The sequence below is a fragment of the Drosophila innubila genome, chromosome X, assembly GCF_004354385.1.
Source record: "Drosophila innubila isolate TH190305 chromosome X, UK_Dinn_1.0, whole genome shotgun sequence".
Classification (NCBI taxonomy): Eukaryota; Metazoa; Arthropoda; class Insecta; order Diptera; family Drosophilidae; genus Drosophila; species Drosophila innubila.
Genome location: NC_047626.1, coordinates 33,682,204 through 33,704,714, shown reverse-complemented (window position 1 = coordinate 33,704,714; position 22,511 = coordinate 33,682,204). Strand labels below are relative to the sequence as shown.

Here is a 22,511-nt window from a genome sequence, read left to right as displayed (position 1 = left end):
CTTTAAAGAAACACGTCTGCACGGTCCGAAGGTTTAGCTGCTTGAGTCGGAAACTTTCTATGCAAGAACCCCTTTTTTATAATATGTTTGCATTGGTGGCATTCATGTTCACGAAATCATAGAAAAGGAATCCATATAGTAGAATAGCTTTTTTTTAATGTTACTGCTCTTTATCCTTAAATTGTAACTGCCCATAAGGCCGTCCATTGAAGGGACTCCTTCCAATGTGAGTATTGTGTTACTCATTTATTTGGAGGCAACTGATTTCTATATATAGCTTCTGCATCCTACCATAATGCAGTGCTTTAACTCTTTCCTCATATATATATATATATCTTAGGATACCACCACTCCTCATAGTCAATCTCAATGAGGAAAGAGTTAAAGCACTCCATTATGGTATATATATATATATATATATATATATATATATATATATGCCAGCCTGCCGCACTTGTTATCTTTCCACAATACCGAATTTATGATAGCTCCTTGAATCTTGGAGCAGAACTCAGCGGGAAGCAGACTGGATTTAAGGACTAAATGGTTCAAGAATGGGCAATAAATATCGAATGCTTTCGAAAGGCTTGAAACATGCAGTTTTTGATGAGGATACCTCTTCTATATTGATGGGTATAGGACCAACACTTTAGGTGAAACTGTTGCGTGAGTGTGAAGCATTGAATCTTGAAGAAATGCATCGGATTTACCATTTTCAATAATGCTCAAATTTTCTAATGGTTTTGGAGTAGTATGGATTTCTATATCTAATGTTGTGGACAACATAATCGGAGTCCCATCACTTTTATCACTGCTAAACCTATCATCGCTTCTACCAAAACTATCAACTCAAGCAATTGTTCATTTAAAATTGCTTACAAATTAATATATTTTATAAATAATAGACACTTAAAATTAAATAAATTGCATATTTATAGTTATATGATAACCAACTCAAAAAGAACTTTAGAATCAAAAAATGACAAAACTTATCGTTAAAGTCGCGTACGATATTCCCTTGTGATGCAAGCGAACGGCCATATTTTTTTCCGATTAAACCGACAAGACCGTCTACAGACGGTTTTCAGTTTTTAGCTTTTTAAGAATACTTCTTGTTGTATTTTTGTATTTATTTTTCTACAAATCATTAGAAAAAAATATTTCATAATAGCAGTCTAATTCACAAATCGATAGACTAAGTCAATTAATTGAAATTGCAATTAATTTGTTCATAAATAAATTTGGTATTTTTCACAATTTCAATGTTTAACAAAATTCTGTAAAAAAACGGTTCATCGGAAAGTAATCATATACATTTTAAAACGTCAGAAAATCAATTCTAAACACATAATAAATAAACTCGAAAAGAAAAATGTATTAGTTTTCTATTTTTAATCTAAAAACAGAAAACCAATCTTGACCGAATTTCTATCCAAAAAAGTGAGTTTGGTTCATTTCAGAAGAAAAGAGAAAAATTTGTTGCCTAATGTAATTCAGTCACTAATCATACATGGCAGTTGAGTTTACAATTGTAATTGCGTCTTTCTTTGCGACTGTCGGAGCCAGTGTTGGATATAAAAATGTTAGCTAAATAGGGACACAATTTAAATTTAAAATTTTTACGTACGTGTGTTGGACTCGCATTCAGTTTGGGAAAATTGATATTGGCTGGCTTAAGCTGGAGTGTCGACGGTTTGCTTGGAGTCGGTGGTAGGCGTCGTCCGATCCCAGCACGACGAGAGGCGAGCGTTGGGTAACTATGCTGCACATGTGTGCCACCTAATATAAATATTGGAAACAAATTATGTGATAAGTTTCGTATAACAAATTCGTTATTTATGTAAATGAATGTGAAAGTTCGAGATATGATATTTATGTGATAGATATACGCCTACTTTTACAAACAGGGACAATAGAAACGATATTCTTATAGAATGCAAATATATTAATTTTTATAACAATGTTCAGATTCGGTAAGGCACAAAATTAAATGTTTTGTATTTAGTTGTTATTTTAAGAAAATAGTTACCATTTAAGGAAAAAAATAATGTTTTTTTTTTAGGTTTTAAGAAAGAGATGCAAACTGAAGTTATTTATACGGATGAAAGTAAAGATTTCGATTCTGTAATTCACTCACAACTCATACATAACCTTGAGCTTTTCGGTTTTCCGAACAATCTTCTTCTTTGCATTTTCAAATATTTTAGTAACAGAACACAAATTGTTATTTTCCAAAATTCATTTCAATAGTCCGTCAAAGTTACTTCTGGATTACCGCAAGGCAGTCATCTTGGCCCACTACTTTTTACGTTATTTATAAACGATCCATACAAACGAATTTCCACCGGTGAAAAGTTCTTTTTATTGAAAAGTTGTAAATTCTTCTTCTTCTCTTTACGACACCTTTTTTATATATGGAGTTTTGCCTACCAGAACATTATCTGGTCTAACTACTCGATAAGGGCCTATACAGTGTGGATGGTCTGCCTTGTAACTTATAGTCTGCCTGTAATGTTGTGCCTATAAGCATTACCATTACGTTTTAATTACCATTGATAAAAGTAGTGCTAATGAAATTTTACATCACTGGCATTGAAAAAGTAGTGCTAGTGAAACTTTTTATATTAGTAATGAAATAAAAGTCAATTAATTACACTAGGCAACAGCCCAATTCTGATGTGAACCCAACCCACTTTTTTGGATAGATATGGGGCCCCTTACGACAAAAAACATTTTTTTATCTCTGCCAGAGTTTTTACTTTCAAATTTTTTTAATTTTTCTTGCCATTTTTAGAGGTGCGCCCACTTTTGTCATCACTCTTGAGAATGTCCAAATTGATACTTAAAAGTTTTACTTTTCCTAAGAACAATGAATATATCTGTAATTCACCCACACCCAGTCTAAGATTCAAACCAGTAGTTCTAGAGCTATCAATTTATGAATTAAGAAAATTATGATTTTTTTTGGCTTTTTTTACTTTTAAATTCGAGGAAAATTCGAAAAAAAATCTGAGCTGCGGTCTTAAACTCTGGTTGCATAGCTGCATTAATTGAGCGGCGTTTAAAATATGGTTTAATAAAATCTATGGAGAAACGGTGATACAACATTTTATATCTATGGATGTTCTTCTTGCTCTTTATTACTTCCTTGTGGAGCGGTATTGACTTTAGTATAAGAAACGATTGTTTTTTTGAGATATCTAAACCAATCTCCCAGAATATGAGCTCGTTGTTGTCTTACACATTATGACCTAATTTGGTTAAAATCAGTTCCGATAGGAAGGATCGGTCGAAAATTCCTCTTTAGTGTGAAAAGTTATGTTATTTCTTGAGATATAAAAACTAATCGCACAGGTTGTATATCTGGTAATGTGTTATTTATCTCTACCAAATTTTGTTCAAATCGGTTCAGTATATCGTAAAGTTGCCATAGGAACGATCGGTCGATAATCCACCTTTAGTATGAAAAACTTTCTTATTTTCTAAGATATTTCAACCAAACTCACAAATTGAGTATATTATGGTGTCCCATACATTTTTACCAAAATCGGTTCAAATCTGTCCACTATATCATATAGTTGCCATAAGAGCGGTAGGTCTCAAATCAAGTTTTAGTTTGAAAAACTTTTTTTTTTTAGATATCTTAACGAAGCTGATAGAATATGTATTTAAGTTGGTTTTATGCATCCTTAACGAAGTTGGTTCAAATCGGTCCACTATATCATATAGCTGTCATGGGACTAGTCGGTAGAACATCAATCACGACCGCAGCTCAAATTTTTTCGAATTTTCCTCGAATTTTATATTAAAAAAAAATAATATATAAATAATAAATTATAATTTTCTTAATTCAAAAATAAATTTTTTTTCGAGTTTTCCTCGAATTTTAAAGTAAATAAAGCTAAAAAAAAGGTTACAAAAAATCAAAATTTTTTTATTATTTATTTCAAAAATTAATAGTTCTAAAACTACTGTCTTAAATCTTAAACTGTGTATGGATGAGCTTTCAGGAAAAGTAAAGCTTTTGAATATCGATTTAGGCATTCTCAAGTAAAGATGACAAAAGTGGGCGCACTTCTAAAAAACGGCAAAAAAAAAAAGAAAATTTAAAAAAAAAACTCTGCTACAGAAAAAGAACAAAATGTTTTTATCGTGTGGGGCCCCATATCTATCCAAATAAGTGAGTTTGGTTCAGTTCAGAAGAAAAAAGTCTAAGTTTGTTGCCTAGTGTAATTTATGTTTTTGGCACTGAATATTATTAATGAAATCGGATGTTAATTAGCATTAGCATTGAATTTTTTGAATAAAAAAATTTGAAAATTTGGTACAAAATTTAAAATTTTTGAAAAAATGATGATAATGCTTAAATACAGATGTTTCAAATCTTAAAAATTAAAATAAATGTTAAAGTTTTTATAAAATTTTAAGAAATTAAGTAAATGTTAAAAATTAAAAAAAAATCATAAAATTATTTCAAAATGTTCAAACTTTGCAAAAAATATATTTTTTTTTAACATTTTTTTAATTTTCAAAATTTAAAAAAAAATTTTTACATTGTTTTCATATTTGAGCAATTTTTTTTGTTTCTTTAAATTTTTCTAAAGTTATAGAATCTTTTTAATTATTTAACATTTGTCTAAATTTTCAATATTTTTTAAAAAATATTTCGAAAATTTTTACATTTATTTAACATTTATTAATTTTTTTTTAAGTACCAAATTTTAAAATTTTTGTATTCAAAAAATTTATTGCTTATTCTAATTAACATCCGATTTCATTCAAAATATTCAATGCCAAAAACATAAATAGTTAATTGATTTTTATTTCTTACGAATTAAAAAATGTTCACTAGCATTACAATTTCAATGCTAGTGAAATAAAATTTTATTAGCGCTACTTTTATATCAATGCCAATGAAATGGCAATTTCACTAAAGAAATCTTCCAAAAAAAACCTCTTCACGAGTTAAAAGTCTTGTGACGATAGTTTTAACGCCCCAAAATATCTGATATTTGATAACCGATTGCCGATCTATTTTTATTTATAATTATAGTTATAGTTCGTATATAATTTATATATTAAATTGAATATCGTTCGTCACGAAATTGGATATCAGATAATTTGGAGCATCTAAACTTTCGTCACTAGACTTTTACCTCGTGAAGAGTTTTTTTTTTTTTGAAGATTTCAGAAATTTTTTTGTTTTATTTTTTCCTGGTCGTTATTTCACTAATAATAAACAGAAGTTGTAGGAAGACCCCAACAATTGCTTTCCTTTAACTTATGACGGCCCGCAATGCTACAAAAAAAAACTTTCTGGCAACACTGGTTATTACTGCAACGCAAAAGCTGTCTGCTACATAGGTTTGCTGCTACGACACGTTATTGTTGCTGTCATATTTCAACTTTACGTATTATGTATATATACACTTATTTGTTAATATCTTGAGAAGAAAACTGTTACAGATATGAGCGACAAAACGCGGAATTTCATTGACTACAACTTATTAAAGTTTGATAAAGATGTTGAATGTAAATTTTTATAAAATCGGCAAATTAGCCTGAGCACTTTAGAAATAAAGTTTAAGGGCACGCATATGACATATCTGTAGCTTCTATGGTTTGGAAACTGTTGGAGTTTTAATCTTAGCAGGATATAGCGATTTTCCGTTAAACTAGCTGTTTTTTTTATTTTCAAAAAGTCGTAGAACAAAATTTCCAATTTTATTATCTTTTTAACTAGTAGTCAACTTAAAACCGTTTGCAGACTGGCATTTTATTGTTCAGTGAAGAGAATAAATTAACTTAACTTTTTTATGCTGGTGGATATGTAGCTGATGAGTAGCTTAAATAAGCACATTCGAAAAACACAAATTTTGAGTTACTCGAAATGTGTTTTGTTCAAAATCTGAACATTGTTTATAATATATCCTTACATAATACGAGTATAATACATAAATACGTATATGAACATTAAATATATGTAATAATGGGTCCACTTTGCATTAAGGTTTTTATCATTAATTGTATGTAAGTAGTTAATACAATATATTCATCGAATTCATTGAATGTCCATATACATTAGTGACAACAATTGCTTAATAACTTATGCATTAAGATTCACAATTAGTACGAGAATTCATGGTGGTCATTAACTATTCTTGGTAGCATGCATGACTGTCAGTTGTACATAGTACAAATTGTATAGAGAATGAAACTAGGATAAACATAACAGTGCAAAATACGAAAGATATACATATTACAACTTTGTCATTTGCCCCACTTCAATCTAATGGTTTTAGCTGTTTTTCTGCTGCAAGTCATAATTAAATGCCACCCATAGCTTCTGTTGAAGGTGTGAGCAAAGCAAATTAGAAATCGAGTCTCACATATATACCTGCTGAGCTTGATTATTTGAGACGGATTTTTTTTTTTAGCGAAGTAAAATAATTGCAAAAGTCAAGCATATAGATTCTTGGTCAGTTATTTCGGTGGAGAATGTCTTTTAGGCATACCCATAATTTTCTTTCGATGTACAGATAATCATTGTTACGATACCTAACATTTACGCACTTGTCAGAAATTGTCATACAATATAAATAGGAAGATGATACATGTAGATTTGAAATTTATTATTAAGTTAATTATAATAAACTTAATAAATATTTCTGGTATGCCACAAACTATATGGTATTATCGAACCCTGTTGTCCGTGTAGTGTCCGAATAAACACTAATGTTAGATTTTTCAATGTTTCAATAAAACCATGTATCAGATAAACTATCAGATAATCCAATACCGCTATGTGTCAGATTGTGTTATGCGGCTTCATCATTATTAAGCTAAGGACGTAGATAAAGATGAAGGCGAATTGTTTGTACTATACATTGTGGAAGGCAGATTTTTTATAAAACTCCCCTGATATTGTTATTGCTACTTTAAAAACTTTTAGGCCTATCTCCAGCAGGCCCGGAAATAAAATTTCCTGTCCAACTAAAAAAAAAAACCAAAAAAAATTCCTTCAGTTTTTTTTATATGAAGTTTGATAGGAATTTTTACTTCCTGGCCTGCTGGAGTCAAGCCTGTACTTAAAAAATTGTATTATTTAATTTGGTTTTACTTTCAAAGGTTTAAAGCAAATATTATTGTTTTTTTAGGAAATAATTTCTTCAGACATACAAAATAAGAAAAAACAAAAATAACAAGAAAGAGGGCTATCAACGGCAAGCCGAAGATTTCATACTCTTGCAGAGCCCTTTTTCAATTCTCGACTGATCGTTCCTAAGACAGCTATTTAATATAGTAGTCTGATATTTGATCACGATGTGTTTATAAGACAATACCAAATCCACAACCGTCGAGTTTGTGTACTAAGCCTTAATTTTCGACCGATCGTTGCTATTGCAGCTATTTGATACAGTAAAATAATTTGAACCAATTCTCGTGAGTATCTCAATCTGCGATTTTGGTTAAGAAATCTAAAGAATCAAGACAACTGAAATTATAGTGAGCTGACTTGAACAAAATTTAGTCAGGATGTATTAGATAAAACCAAATGAGATTGAACTTTGTGGGATTTGATAAAAAACCGATAAAGGTCTATTGAGCTGGGATAACTCCAAATCAAAAAAAAAACAAAAAACCCAAATTGAGGGCAATTTGTCATGCATTTAGCCGAAAAAATTGGTTTGGGGACTCAACTAGTTTTTTTTTAATCTTTGAAGTTTCCATGCAAAATTGCCTATTTTTGTTAATGCTTTGTGCAATTTGTCACTACTATGGACCATTTACCAACACTAGTTTTCTTTGACTTGTCCATTTTGTGGCCAGTTTACCAAGTACATAAAGAATGTGTGAAATGTATTTGAAAAAATCTCAATCGAAATATAATATAATAAAAAAAAGTTAATTATTTTAAATATTTGGCAAAGCTCCAATTCCAATACAAGTTTATTTACGGTCCTCTATTTACACTCCCTTACACCTCTAGAATGAATTTTATAGAGATGTTTAAGAAGCAACTTGTGGCCGTGTGGCCAAATCAGTGATGGTAAACGAGCTGTAAAGTGACAAGTTGCACAAAGCAACAACAACATGGGGGCTTCGCCCCCTGCTTTCTTTGATCGCGGTGAGGTGCAACTACAGTCGAGTACGCTCGACAGTAGGATACCCTGTGCCTCTTTATTAATGCACCACTGAACTAATAAATCACTCGGTATTATATTCAACGTAGTTCAAATAAATTAGAAATTGATAAATCGTAAATCGTAATCGTAATCGCTCGGAATCGATGTGGATTGTGTCAAGAATAGCCACAAACTACAACTTTGCTCAGCCTGCATTCTGGCAGCACCCATTTTCCTCTCTCACTCTCTTCCTCTCTCACGCAACAAATTCGAGCCTGAAAAAGGCTGCTGCAGTGCGCGCGAAATTAAAATAAAAGACAATGTCTAAATTTATGAGATTTTTAATGCGGGAAATGTTAAGGTTTTTTTTACAGTGATAATAAGCAGATACTTATTGAATATATGTGTGAGGAATCGGAAATATTAATAATTAAAATTCTTATTTTGCAGCTTTCAGTGCTCGTCAACGATGCGAAAGTAGTTCTGCAAAACGATCGCTTTTCTTCTCATGCAATTTCATGCATAGCAATCAGCTTCTGTCCGACTTTATTGAAAAATGTGACGTCATATGGAATTTCGCCATGCAAAATTCCATACTTATAAATTAACACAATTATATTTTAGTCAAATTGTATATTGTATAAAGATAAACTATAAATTAACATTTTCATTACATGATATCGATAATATTTTTCCTTATCGCTCGATTCTTACTTGGTACCCAAAAAAAATGGGTACTATTTCATACTGTCTGGCATATAAACTTATTCATGCAAATGTAATTATTGAATTATTGAATTAAATAAAATTCCGAAATATCTTCTCTATTTATGGGTCAATCGCTTTGAAATTTTTAGGGTCGTTTAATAGACTTACTTCCTACCTGATTGTTCAGTTAACACGAATATTCCCAGCGTTACCATATGATAACAAGCAATAGGCATTTACTAAAACTTCATTTTCAGACAACATTTTAACATCAGACTAACTTAAATATGATATTCTAAGAGTAAATTGTTGTCTCTAACTGATTAAAAGCTGATTGAAACAATCACTTAAAGCTAGCTAATCAAAAAATGAGCTTTAAGTTTCTCACTATATTCTGCAGTGCAAAAAAACGGCATTTGGCAATTTGTCGCAAGTAAATTTAAATCGTTTAGCTAATTTTAGTAAATTTACGCTTTTTATTTTCGTGTTACCATATGGTAACGCTGGGAAGTACAGGGTATATGTTTTTCCCATACATTTTAATCGCGTTTCGATACTATTTTGTACATAAAATATGATTGTTCCTTTGGCAGCTATATGATATAGTAAGCCGATTTGAACCAAATTTGGTTGAGATATCTCAAAAAACAGCAAAGTTTTCCATACTAAAGGTGAATTTGACCCCAATTGTTCCTATGACTATAGCTGTCATAGTGCATATAGTGCACCGATTTGAACCAAATTTGCCCATATATATCATGGAGGAGCCCCCCTGTTGGTTAAAGCTGTGTTTATTAGACTTTTTCGCAAATATTCGTATTTTGTAGTATTAAAAAACCTGTACCCTGTTATTCCCAGCGTTACAATATGGTAACAGCCGAAAAAATGGTCCTGTCGATTATCCTGACAAGGACGAACAAAAGGAATGTCTTTTTCGGATTCAGCGACCTCAAAATTATCTGTCCTGAAAGTTTTATGATGAAACTCGAAAAATAGTTGCTCAGGACGATTCGGGCTAAGAAGTGATATCTTAAAAATTGCACCTGTAAATCATTTTGTGCGATTTGTGGGCGAAGCGGGTGTGGCATCCAAAATTGGAAACAAACTTGACCTGCGTATGGTATTCAGGAACCTACAGCTCTTTTAGTTTCTGAGATCGACGCGATCAAACAGACTTACAGACAGACGGACAGAGCTAGATCGACTAGGCTGTTGATCCTGATCAAGAATATATATACTTTATGGGGTCTACCACGCCTCCTTCTGCCTGTACATTCTGCCAAACTCATTACATTTTTAATGGGCACAGGGTATAAAAATAGGCAATTTTGAATGGAAACTTCAAACACTTAAAAAAAAACTAGTTGAGTCCCCAATCTAACTTTTTGGCTTAATTCATGATAAATCGGTCTCTCTTTGGAGTTTGTTTTTTATACCCTGATCGGACCACTATATCATATAGCTGCTATAGGAACGATACATCGAAAATGAAGTTTTAGTATTGAACAGTTTTTTGTTTGTTAAGATATCAGAACCAAACTGAAAGAATATGCATCTGGCCTGGTAATATAGATCCTGACCAAATTTGGTCAAAATCGGTCCACTATATTATATAGTGTGAAAAAGTTTTAAAACTAATAGAATTTGCATTTAACTAGCCGAAGTTCATTCAAATCGGTCGACTATATCATATAGCTGTCATAGGATCGATTGGTAGAAAATCAAGTTTTAGTATGAAAAGTTTTTTGTTTTTTAAGACATGGTAACCAAACTGATAGAATATGCATTAATCTTTTTGTTCATATAGCTGCCATAGGAACAATTGGTCGAAAATAAACTTTTATAAAAGAGTACCTGGGTTCAGGGTATCCTACTGTCGAGCGTGCTCGACTCTAGCCGCATCTCACCGCGAGAGAGTTGGCCCAGCTCAATAGACTATTACCAAAAAACCTCAAAAGCCAATAGTTTTTTATTTTAAAGTTTGATTTATGATAGATCTTTTCTTTGACAGATGTATGGTATAGTAATCAAATTCGACCGGTTTCGATATGGTGTGTTCTGCTCGGAGCAAAACAGACAGACAGCCAAATGAACAGGGCAATATCGTCTCAGATCGACTTCCTGATCACAATAAGGTGTCAGTAACATGCACTGGGCGCTCAAATGTAATAACCAACTTCGTTAAAACTGGAAACCTCCTAGTATTTACTTTTATATGCTTTGAAACTGTCGGTGGTTTTATTGAATGTTTAAAAATGGCGCGTTGTCAATTTTTTTTTGTTCTCTATTTAAAACCTGTCATATTAAAAATCACTGCTGTTAGCACTGGTCATCTAAAATATGCTACTTTAACATGGATGTTACCTTTAAAATATGTTAAATATAAATTTATATGCGTCATTATAACCACTAAAGTTGTGCTGTATATATTTTCGAGCGTTTAGTAAACAAAATTTTTTTTTTCAAATTTCCCGTGTAGTTTAATGAGGATGAATGTTTGTACATAATGTATATGTAAGTGTATGGGCACAAGAGATATGAAATGAACATTGCTATTACGAGTATTTGAGTATGAGTACAAGTACAAGTAAAACGCTCAAAAAGCTAAGAGATGTGTTATTATGTAAGTGAAGTAGAAAACTATTTGATAATTGAAAGCTTTAAATGGAACGACTCATGGCACAGCAATACATGTACTTGTTAAGCTATATGGTAGCTATGTACGAGTAAGCATGTCTGATTTTGATATCTAATGTTTATAAGAGTAGAAATGTTTCAAGAAATTTGTAGCATATATAGAAAACATATAATTTATGTTTTTTGGTTTTGATTTTGATTTTCAAATTGCTTTTGATTATTAATAGTGTGTTTTGATTTTGGCTGAGTTGTCAGCTTTAGATAACATGTGCTAAAGATGTACCCATATCAATCCCATAACCAAGTCTATCTCGTTCACGCATCTCCTGAAGTCGAGCGGGACTCGGCGATCGTGATCTTTGACATAAACTTGTAGTCCCATATGTGGGATAAGGCAGTTGAGTGCGTTTACTGCGAGACAAATGACCACCATAACGAGAAGGCGAAGGCGAACGGGCTGGACTTGTCGATGCTGACCATGAACCTATATTGTACATATAACAACAATAATAAAGAAAACGACAATAATTAAGGATGTCGGGGCACAACTGCTTACGTATTGTAAGAATCGTATTAGAATTGCATAATTTTAATATAAATAAAAACGAAATTTGATATTGATTTATCAAAAGAAAACAGTAAAATTTAAATTAGACATAAATGACATGTAAAACGGAAATCAATTACAAGACATATCATATATTTGTGTATATGACTAAGAACTACTAAATATTTAGATAAAACTTCGGTTTAACCGAATCAAAATGTATGCACTTTATATATAACATAAGCGCTTGTTAAATTAGATTGATATTATCAACATACTAAGAACATATTTCTAATTTTCTATTACCAAATTTGGAATTACGCATAAGTAACTTATTTAAAAATATCACACACAGTTTAAGTGGCAGCAATTATAGATTAATAAAAATAATTAAAACGCCTTTGTAATTATGAAAACTAAACAGACATGTTCATGTCGAAAGACCAGGAAAAGTTTAAAAGAACGTTTTAGAATACTATTATTTATATTTACGACTCACACATACATTTACAAGTGCATTAAATACTTATACATTATAGTACATACATACATATGAGTGAAACAAATGTTATAAATGAATTTATACCTCTTGGATACCGGGGATGATTATTTCCATGCCTAGGATGACGAGTCTCCTTGACCATCTCTACAACATTAGATACGGTATCGGAGAACCCGATATCATGATGTATGTATTGATGGCCGCGCCGTCTAGGACTTGGTGATCTGGCTAATGGAGAGCCGTTGTGTCTGTTTAAAAAAAGACAGGATGTATTTATATTGATTTGCAAATGAATTTCTTTGATTAAGATAGATAAGTCGAAATATACCTCAAACTAGGCGAATGTCGATGACCATTTATGTACGAATGTCCAGGATGTAAATGGCCAGCATCGGCACCAGTTAACGATTCTTGTGATGGATGTCTCGAGGCATCTTGTAATTCCAGCATCTAATTGAGAGAATTGGTGGTTTTAATTATAGTTATAGATTATTAACAATGAATGATGCCATTTGAAATCAGCCACGGCTCACACGCATTAATATTATAACGATTGAAACGTTCTTATACTGTAATTTGGCTTCAGACAGATTTCTAATGGATTCACTCAATTAAAAAAAAATTTATTTTATTTTTTCGTATATATATTTAGTGTACAATAAAAGCTACAAATGTTTCCAATGCTCCATTTTGGAGCGGAGGGAATATATATGTATACATATATAAAAGCAGCAAAATAAATATAAATATATACAAATACATATATGTTTATATATATACTTATATGTATGTATTCTTTTACGTATACGTAATTAAAGGATTATATTAGTAAGTATATGTAAATTAAAAACAAATATTACTTCACTGCAACAAAATACATATCTAAATGCGGTTTTAATTGCACTAAGTTGAAGTATTGCAAGGTTCTCAAATGCAGGAAAACCTATATTAAGGCGTGTAACATTTAAACAAATCCATACACTACTTAGGAGTATACATAAGTATGTGTATAAATACTTAAACACTTTTAATGTATATTAGTTTATTGTTATTCGGATATATTATATTTTAATTATTACTATTTTTTTTCTATCTCAATTAAACTGTTTTGTTTCTATTTATTATGTGGACTATTGTTTCATTTGAATGACTTTCTTTTTTCTCGTTTTGCATTACTTATAGGCCAATTGTTTATTACCCAGATTCATTTTAAATAATTGTAGTTAAATGCTGTCCTATATTTATGACAAAACAAGAGACATTGTTTTTATCAAAATAAATCATATACAATCATAAATAAATTATGCCAAACTTAAAATAAATGTAAAGCAATGATACTTATATGTTACTACTTTTGTAAAATAAATCTACAATACAAGTATGTATATAGATGTACATGTAAATAAAATTTAAAAATCTATACATGTGTAGGGTATAGAGTAGAACAAAGGTAGCAACAATTACACTAGGCAACAAATTTTAACTTTTTGGCTATAACAAAAACCAAACCCACTTTTTTTGATAGATATGGGACCCCAAACGACGAAAATAATTTTTTTTTCTATAATAAGATTTTTTTTTAGAATTTTTTAAAATTAGCTTTTTTTTAATTACTTTTTTTCAGAGGTGCGCCCACAATTGTCATCATTAGGCGAGAATGTCAAAACCGATGCTTAAAAGCTTTACTTTTCTGAAACCTAATGAATATATCTGAAGTTCATTAATACAAAGTTTAAGATTTAAACCAGTAGTTTAAGAGACATAAATTTTCAAATTAAGAAAATTATGATTTTCGTAGAGCGGCATGACCTTTATTATGAACTTTTTTTTGATTTTTGAGATATCACAACCATTCTCACACAAAATCAATTTAATATTATCTTACTCATTTTGACAATATTTGGTTTAAATCGGTCTACTATATCATATAGCCATAGGAGAGATAGGATTAGAATCAGCCTTTAGTATGAAAACTTCTGCTGTTTCTTAAGATATACCATCCAATCTCGCAGGTTGTGTATCTGGTAATGTGTTTAATATCCCTACCGAATTTAGTTTAAGTCGGTTGGCGTTTCAATATAGCTGCCAAAGGAACGATCAGTCGAAAATTGAACTTTAGTATGACAATCTTTGTTATTTTTTGAGAAAACTCACAAACTGTGTATTCTATATTGTCCTATACATCTTCCCCAATTTTGGCTCAAATCTGTCCACTATACCATATAGCTGTCATCGGACCGATGGGCGTAAAATTAAGCTTTAGTATGGAAAACTTTTTGTTTTTCGAGATATTTTAACTAAGCTGGTGCAATATGCAATTATGATGATCTTATGCATCCTGAACGAAGTTCAAATCGGTCCACTATATCACATAGCTGCCATATGGCCGATCAATAGAAAATCAAGTTTTAGTATGAACAACTTTTTTGTTTTTTGGAGATATCTCAATGAAACTCATAAATTGGGTATCTTTAATTGCCCATTACATCCTAACCAAATTTGGTAGAAATCGAACCACTATGTCATATAGCTGCCATAGGGACGATTGATACGAACGGTCGATAAGCAACCTTTAGTATAAAAAACTTTTTTAATATTTTTAAAGTAATTTGTACCAAACTTACAAATTAAAAACCTCGTATTGCTTTATACAACCTGTCCGATTTTGTTTGGAATCGGACCACTATAAAATATAGATTCCATGGGACCGATCAGTCGAAAATCAACCTTTGCGTAAAACTTGTTTCATTGTTTATATTATAATTACTTATCCGTCTCTGCATAAATTTTAATGAATCATATCTTAAACGACGTGTAATTAATGCAGCTATGCCAAAAAAATAAAAAATTAAAATGTAATAAATTTTTTTCGACTTTTTCTCGAGTTTTAAACAAAAAAAATCGAAAAAAAAGATAAGCAAAATATCATAATTTTCTTAATTCGAAAATTGATGTCTCATAAACGACTGGTTTAAATCTTAAACTTTGTATAAATGAATTATAGATATATTGACAAGCTTTCAGAAAAAGTAAAGCTTTTAAAAATCGGGTTTGGCATTCTCGAGTAATGATGACAAATGCGAGCGCATCTCTAAAAAAAGGTAAGAAAAAAAGCCAGATTCTTAAAAATCAAAAAAAAAAAAGTGTTTTTCGTCTTATGGGGCCCCAAATCTATCCCAAAAAATAGGATTGGTTCTTGTAATTTTTTGCCTGTTGCCTATTGTTATGAGTGTGCAATACGCTACTTACAAGTATCATTATATATGTACATGCAACATGCAATCTAAAGAGAAATTACGAGACATGTAAAGTGTAAGCTGTTTTCTAATAATATAAATACATATTTAGATATATAAACACAATACATATATGTATGATTCCTTTCAGTTCTTAATGCAAATTCTGGTTTGGATTAGAAGTGGAGAGCTACCGATGGCTTAGCACTATCGCGGCACTATATAGTTTTTTTATTCACGTAGTACATTACAAAAATGGCGCAAATTGTACGAAATTATAAAAGTAAAGCAAAAAGTCCGGAAACCGAGACATATCGGATGTTACAAAAGTAAATTGCTGAGTCGGTTTTTTTTAATATCCTTAAAGACATAGCTGCCAATCTTGAACTGCACATTAATGTTAAACTTCTTTAATTAATTAATATATTACATACGAAAAATTTAATAAGAATTGAGCTAGGGAATAAATGTATTTAACGTTTAAATCAGCGGTGGGCACGTCTTTGCTCTTGCTGCTCGTAATGCTTGAACAGTTATGTTTTGGAAAGTGACGCCAAAAAGACGCACAAACACTTGAACAAACAGGTGCCGATCTCGAGCGAGCTTACAAAAACAAAATACATAAAGCAAAGGCGTCTGCTCGACGGACAACCGAAAATAAGGCATATTTGTTGTTGACCTTGTTGTAGTGATCACGATTGTAAATTTCGGGCCCACCACTGGTTTAAATGTTTATGACTTGGGTATTCCACATGATACAGGGTGAGCCATCTGTTGCGATAGCATTTGAAACTTGAATAGTTCCGCCTTTTTTTTTTACGTATTGACATAAATATCGGCTGGTTGTGAGATATTTAAGGAGCCTCTTCATGATCAAAAAGTGACCGTTTGGGGTGACGTATCGGCCAAAAAGATCATCGGCTGTGTTTTTTCGACAACGAGGCTGGCAACGCCTCGCAATGACGAGCGGTACAGCGCGATGCTGCGTGACTTTGTGTTTCCGGATGTGACTGAAAATGACATGGCGCATTTCTGGTTCCAACAAGACGGAGCCACAGCACACACTAGCCGCGATTCAATGACGCTTCTCCGCAGGATGTTCGACCGACGCGTCATATCGAAAAACGGCGATTTCGACTGGCCACTGCGATCACCCGATTTGACGCCGCCGGATTTCTTTTTGTGGTGGTATTTTAAGAACAAAGTTTACATCGACAAGCCGCCGACCATAGCCTAGCTCGAAGCCAATATTCGCCGGGAAATATCGATTATTACCACAGAGACGCTGGAAAACGTGATGCAAAATGCACGAAATGCATCAAAAATAAAGGCGGTTATTTGTTGGATATTATATTCAAAAAATGATGGAAATAAAATAGAAAGGAACAAATAGAGTTTGTATATAACAAAAAAAATTTGGTCCACATCAAAAGTTATTCAAGTTTCAAATGCTATCGCAACAGATGGCGCACCCAGTATTTGGGAAAATATTATTTAAGAAAAGCAAATTTATTGATGCAATTTATTGTAAGTTGAAATACTTAATTAATAGGGAGTAACAGCCCTTGCACTATGGGCGATTTTTCGGTTTCATGGCAGCATAATCAAAAAATGGCTTCATTTGTTAAAAGTAGATACTTCAGTTAGATTGAAAAATATTTTTTTTCGGTGGACTTTTTTTGGCAGCTTTGCAAAGTCAGCTGATTTTTCATAAAACGTGCTTGTGAAATTTGGCACCCAGTGTATAGTGACTTTTAAAAGCTAAAAACTAAGCAAAACTGTTAAGAGTAACATAAGTAAATTTATATGAGTTGTGTTGTTGCTGTTATTGTTATTATATTTTACTATCAAAAATCTAACCAAAGTAGTTGTGTTCCGTGGACTATTACTTTCTTCTATTATAGACTCTCTATCTAATGTAATTATCCTTTTTTGCTCCTTTTCGAATAAATCACATTAAAAAAATGTCGTTTTGCTTATACAAATTCAGGGGCGGGAAGTAAAGACGTGGCTCAATCGACCAATTTTTCCAAAAATTTGGGTTAATATAGGTAATACTTTTAGAGTTTTTGCCAATATGTCGCATTTTTTTCCCAGAGCCGTGCGGGAAGGGGGTGGTCCAATATCAAAAAAAAAATGTTACATTTTATTTTTGTCTAACTAACGTACACAAAAAAGTTTCAAGTCTCTAGCTTCATATGCCACCTAAATCGAAAAATCGCCCATAGTGCCTTGGTGTATGATTTAAGTCAAAATGGCTTACTATATTATTTTATTATAACTATTTTATATTGCAATCGCCGATGCATTGGTAATTAAATTTGGTATTAAAAAGATATTTGTGAAAAGTACCAGTACGCGACATGCTCAAATTAACTTCAATCTATTTGGTGGGGATAAATTGGCATGTGATTTGCAATTTTAAATACCTGTATGATTTTATTCAATGCAATTTTTTGCCTGATGAAAAAAGGATTAGAATTGGATGCACATTGAAGAAAGGTGTGAGAAAAAGTGAACCGATATAATTTAAATTAACCCTTATTCTTAAAAAATAATTTTCTGTGTATTTTGTATGGGACATACGATACTTTCCTGCTTAAGGCCTATTTAGACTGGCAGCAAAATGAAAACATGAGAAATTCAATTTTCCACACAAAAAACGTTAGCAAACGTTATTTTATATACAGAATATTAGTCGATATACGTATTTAAGCGACCATGCGCTGTTATTGTGCCCTGTTAAACCAAATCATCTGTTCATAAGCAAAACAAAGTTATTGTGGCCTCTTTAACCAAATCAGATGTTTATAAAATAAAAAACAAATTGCCAAAAAAAATTTCAAGCGAATTAAGTCAAATAAATTAAAAAGGCGTTAAGATAATTATGTATGTTATTTGTCTGTATGTAACTGTAACTTCCTAACTACTTAGATTTGCATGCATATTGTGAATATTAAATTTTAATTAATTAATATAATTAGTGAAGTGAAATTGTATTGTTGCAAGTTGCAACTTAATGTGGCAAAGCTGGCTACCGCCTTTCAGTGGGCTTATCTATATACGCGCTCTTCATTTTATCGGCGTTTATTAGCTTAACCTTTTCAACTTTTTTTAAAGCATCAACACAATGCTTTCTTGTACTCTTTATTGGCGAGCTCATTTTTTATTAAAATCCTTGCTTTTTTTTAATTGTTGACGAACGAAAACTCGTGATGTAAAAATATATCGAAATATCGACAACTCGACTTTCACGGAAGCGATCATCGATGATTTTTTTGACGATCTATTGAGTTGATTAAATCGATTTCCAAGAAAAAAATCCAACAACTCAGTGGGGATTGTTCATCGTAGTTATTTTGTAGACTTGAGTTTGGTCGTTAAATTTTTGATGAACGACTGTAATAAATATTTTCAACTCGCTACGTCTTTAATTAGACCTTTAACGCATAAATTATGACTTCAACTCTTGTTATGAAGCGTTTACTCCATGTTTTCACACACATTGTCAACTGAGTTTTTTCGAACTGCACCATAAGCCATTCAATTTAGGCCTCATAAAGTCAAGGATTCGATCAGTTAGATAAAATAATTTTTTTTTTTGCTGGTAGGCAATTCTATTCTTTTGGCAGCTGCGTAAAGTAAGATGATTTGGCGCCAAACTTATGGTGATTTTAATAAGCTTTAGCTTATTAGCTTAAAACTAAATAAGTTTAGGATGGATAAATATTCTAGCGGTATGCTTAATAAATATTGGCGTCATAAGTAAAACACATGTGTTGCGTTGTTTTTTTGTTCCACTGTTATTGTTATTAAATTTTGTTTTAGCAAAAATCTAACCAAAGTACACGTAGTTGTGATTCGTGGAGAATTAGTTTTGTGCTTGTGCATGTCGGTGCATGTGCATGTCGGTCTTAAAGTCCATAGTGTAAAATGTCATTAATCGCGTTTAAAATATTACTTTTTGCTTGAGCTAGTTCAGGTAGTAGTAAGGGTCGGAAAATTAAGGCGTGGCACAATCAACTAATACATTTTTTTTTAATTCTAGCTTTATATGGGTATTATCTATGCAACAATTTTTTCTCAGAGCCGGAGTTTAGCTAACATACAAAAAAACTTAGATCTCTAGCTTTATATTTATAGTTTATGCCGGAAAAAATAAAAAAATAGCCCATAGAGCACTGTGAATTTACATTCAACGCAACCGTTGATTGAGTTGACCACTGTTTACAACAGGGTTGACTTAGTTCAATTAGTTTTTCACCTGGTATAAATACTCTATTCAATTACTTAATTGCATATGAAAATACTCTCTGGACTAACATTCCACTTTAAAAATATTGTTTATCTATTTTTGCTTTAAAATTATGCCAATAATAAAAAGCGATCAGTAAGATTACAATAACTGTGGCTGGGACAATATTTTTAAAAATCCAATCAATATCGAAAACAGTCGATGGTTTTGAAAAACTATGGAACACTATCGAAGGCGACCAGTACGATAGTTCTTCATTGCTACTGTGGATGCAGCTTCAAGAATTTGTTTATTAATCAGATGATGAAACTGATTCAAAAGTATGCGTTAAATTGATTAAAATTGTGCTACGCACGAAAATGAATACCCACTATAGCTTGAACTGATAGATTTGCTTTGTTTTAAAAAAGGTACAATCATAAAGATATTGTTAGCTTTAATCTGAATCTAAATTGCGCATTGGCCAAGAGCCGATTGAAATAATATGTTGATTTTCGTAATAAAATGATCGAATTTATTATTTAGTTACAAATCCTTGGATCAGCGCTGCTTATCGATTCTTTGCAAAACCCTGTTATCGACTTGGTTCCGCAACGCTGCTTATCGATGCTTTGCAAAACCCTGTTATCGACTTGAAACGCTTGCCCCTTAAACGCCTACGTACACGTACTTATACATACGATCAACGATCAAATTACAACATTGAATACGGAAACTAAACGAAAATTGGCGTCTATAACTGTTTAATAAATGGCTATGCAACATATTAATCTATGTATGTATGTCTATGAGTAAATGCAAAAAAAAAGCGATACACCGCTCGCATATATATATATATATATATATATATATATATATGTATATATATATATATATATATATATATATATATATATATTATATATATATATAGTATTTGTGAGTATTTGTATCTATTAACAGGTAAATAAGTTAATACATGTAGATGAGAGAGCGTATATTCAAAAGGTACTAGGTTTTACTTCGACTTAAGTAATTGGTCGTGAACAACATTTATATCGGAAACGGATTATGGACACAAAAAGTATTCACACATATTCATATAGTATACAATTATTTATTCTTGTTTTAAATTTTCGATAATTTCTGTTTGGTTTACCACTTGGAGTTTATCAAACTTATTCACCTTTTTGTTTCTGAAATTATTTAAAAATTAGAAGAAAACAATTTACTTATGTAAATGTACCAAGCACAAATTCGTTAGGTTGTTAGGTTGTTGTGGTCTTAGTGTGTGAAATTTTAAAAAATAAATAACAAATTAACACAAATTGATTGAAAATGTCAGGTCCATACATATTATTTAAAGAAATCGTATATGTAAATATGTATGCCTCTGTAATTACAAATGTACTTTAAAAAGATAAATAAACAATATTATGGATATAAACTTATGATTGATGAGCGGATGTATGTCATGTAAACATATTTCAGTAATTAAAGCTCAGTTTATTCTTCAATAGCTCAAATTTTTTTTAAGTCAGTAGGTACTTTTATATTTTATATATTGATGACAATCTATTTTGAAGAAAAATGAGTCTAATGAGTGAAAATGATAATTTTTATTAAGAAATGGAAATATGATAGTAACAGTGATCATTATGTGAGTATGTATGATACATACTAGTCAGATGTACCTGGGGCTTTCTGGGCCAATCATTTGATTTTAAAGTAAAAAAATCGCGGACCCGCATTCAAAAAACTCAAGCCAATGCAATTTTCGGACATAAATTAAACTTTCGCCAATTCAACATTGACATGCACAAGTTCCCTCCGAAGTTGGAGCTTACGATATTTTAAAGATGCTCGAGTTCCGAAGCTAAGGAAGTAAATTATGCAGTAACTTTTAAATGTTTGAAGATTAATTACACTAGCATCAAAATGTAACTTTTTTCTTTTGACAAGAATCAAACCAACTCTTTTGATACATGATTTGATACGAAAACTAATGAATTATATTTATAATCCAATTATGCATAATTTTCAATGTATAGGTTGACAGTTGTCCCGCTACTAATTTTTTAATTAGGAAAAGTATGATTATTTTTTTTACGAAATGTTGACTTTTTAATTCTACGTCGCTTAAGATATTTGGCTGGTAAGATTTAGCCTTGTTTTTTTTTCCGATATAATGGCCAGTTGGTTTTTCTGGCATTTAAAAGCTCCCATGGCACTATGGTCCGGATGACGATTTTTTTTGGAATAAAGTCATTATTTAAAGTTGTTCAAATTAACGATTTTTTGATGGCGATGCATAAAAAATACTTCCAACTCAAATGTTGCATAACCAAAGTTTTGACATTTTCCAACACTCTTTAGCAAACAGCTGTGAAACAGAGTTGCTTTCAACAGAGAGCACATGAAATTGTTATTTCAATTTTTAAGCTTACATTTAATTACTTAACAACCCTAATTCAGAAACTTTTTTAACAAAATTTATCGTGGATTATATTCATTGTGGCTT

At 31.4% G+C, this 22,511-nt stretch overlaps 1 protein-coding gene across 2 annotated transcripts in view; it reads right to left on the bottom strand.

Annotated features, from left to right (window-relative positions):
* Positions 1–22,511, bottom strand: part of LOC117794244 (voltage-dependent calcium channel type A subunit alpha-1) — a 189,000-nt gene that overhangs the window by 12,064 nt on the left and 154,425 nt on the right. For both annotated transcript variants that reach the window (XM_034634825.1, XM_034634826.1), the window contains 4 exons: positions 12,849–12,970; positions 12,605–12,768; positions 11,755–11,955; positions 1,628–1,779 (listed from right to left, as the gene is read on the bottom strand). In XM_034634825.1, the coding sequence (XP_034490716.1) occupies positions 1,628–1,779; positions 11,755–11,955; positions 12,605–12,768; positions 12,849–12,970 (639 nt within the window). The remainder of the gene's footprint in view (positions 1–1,627; positions 1,780–11,754; positions 11,956–12,604; positions 12,769–12,848; positions 12,971–22,511) is intronic.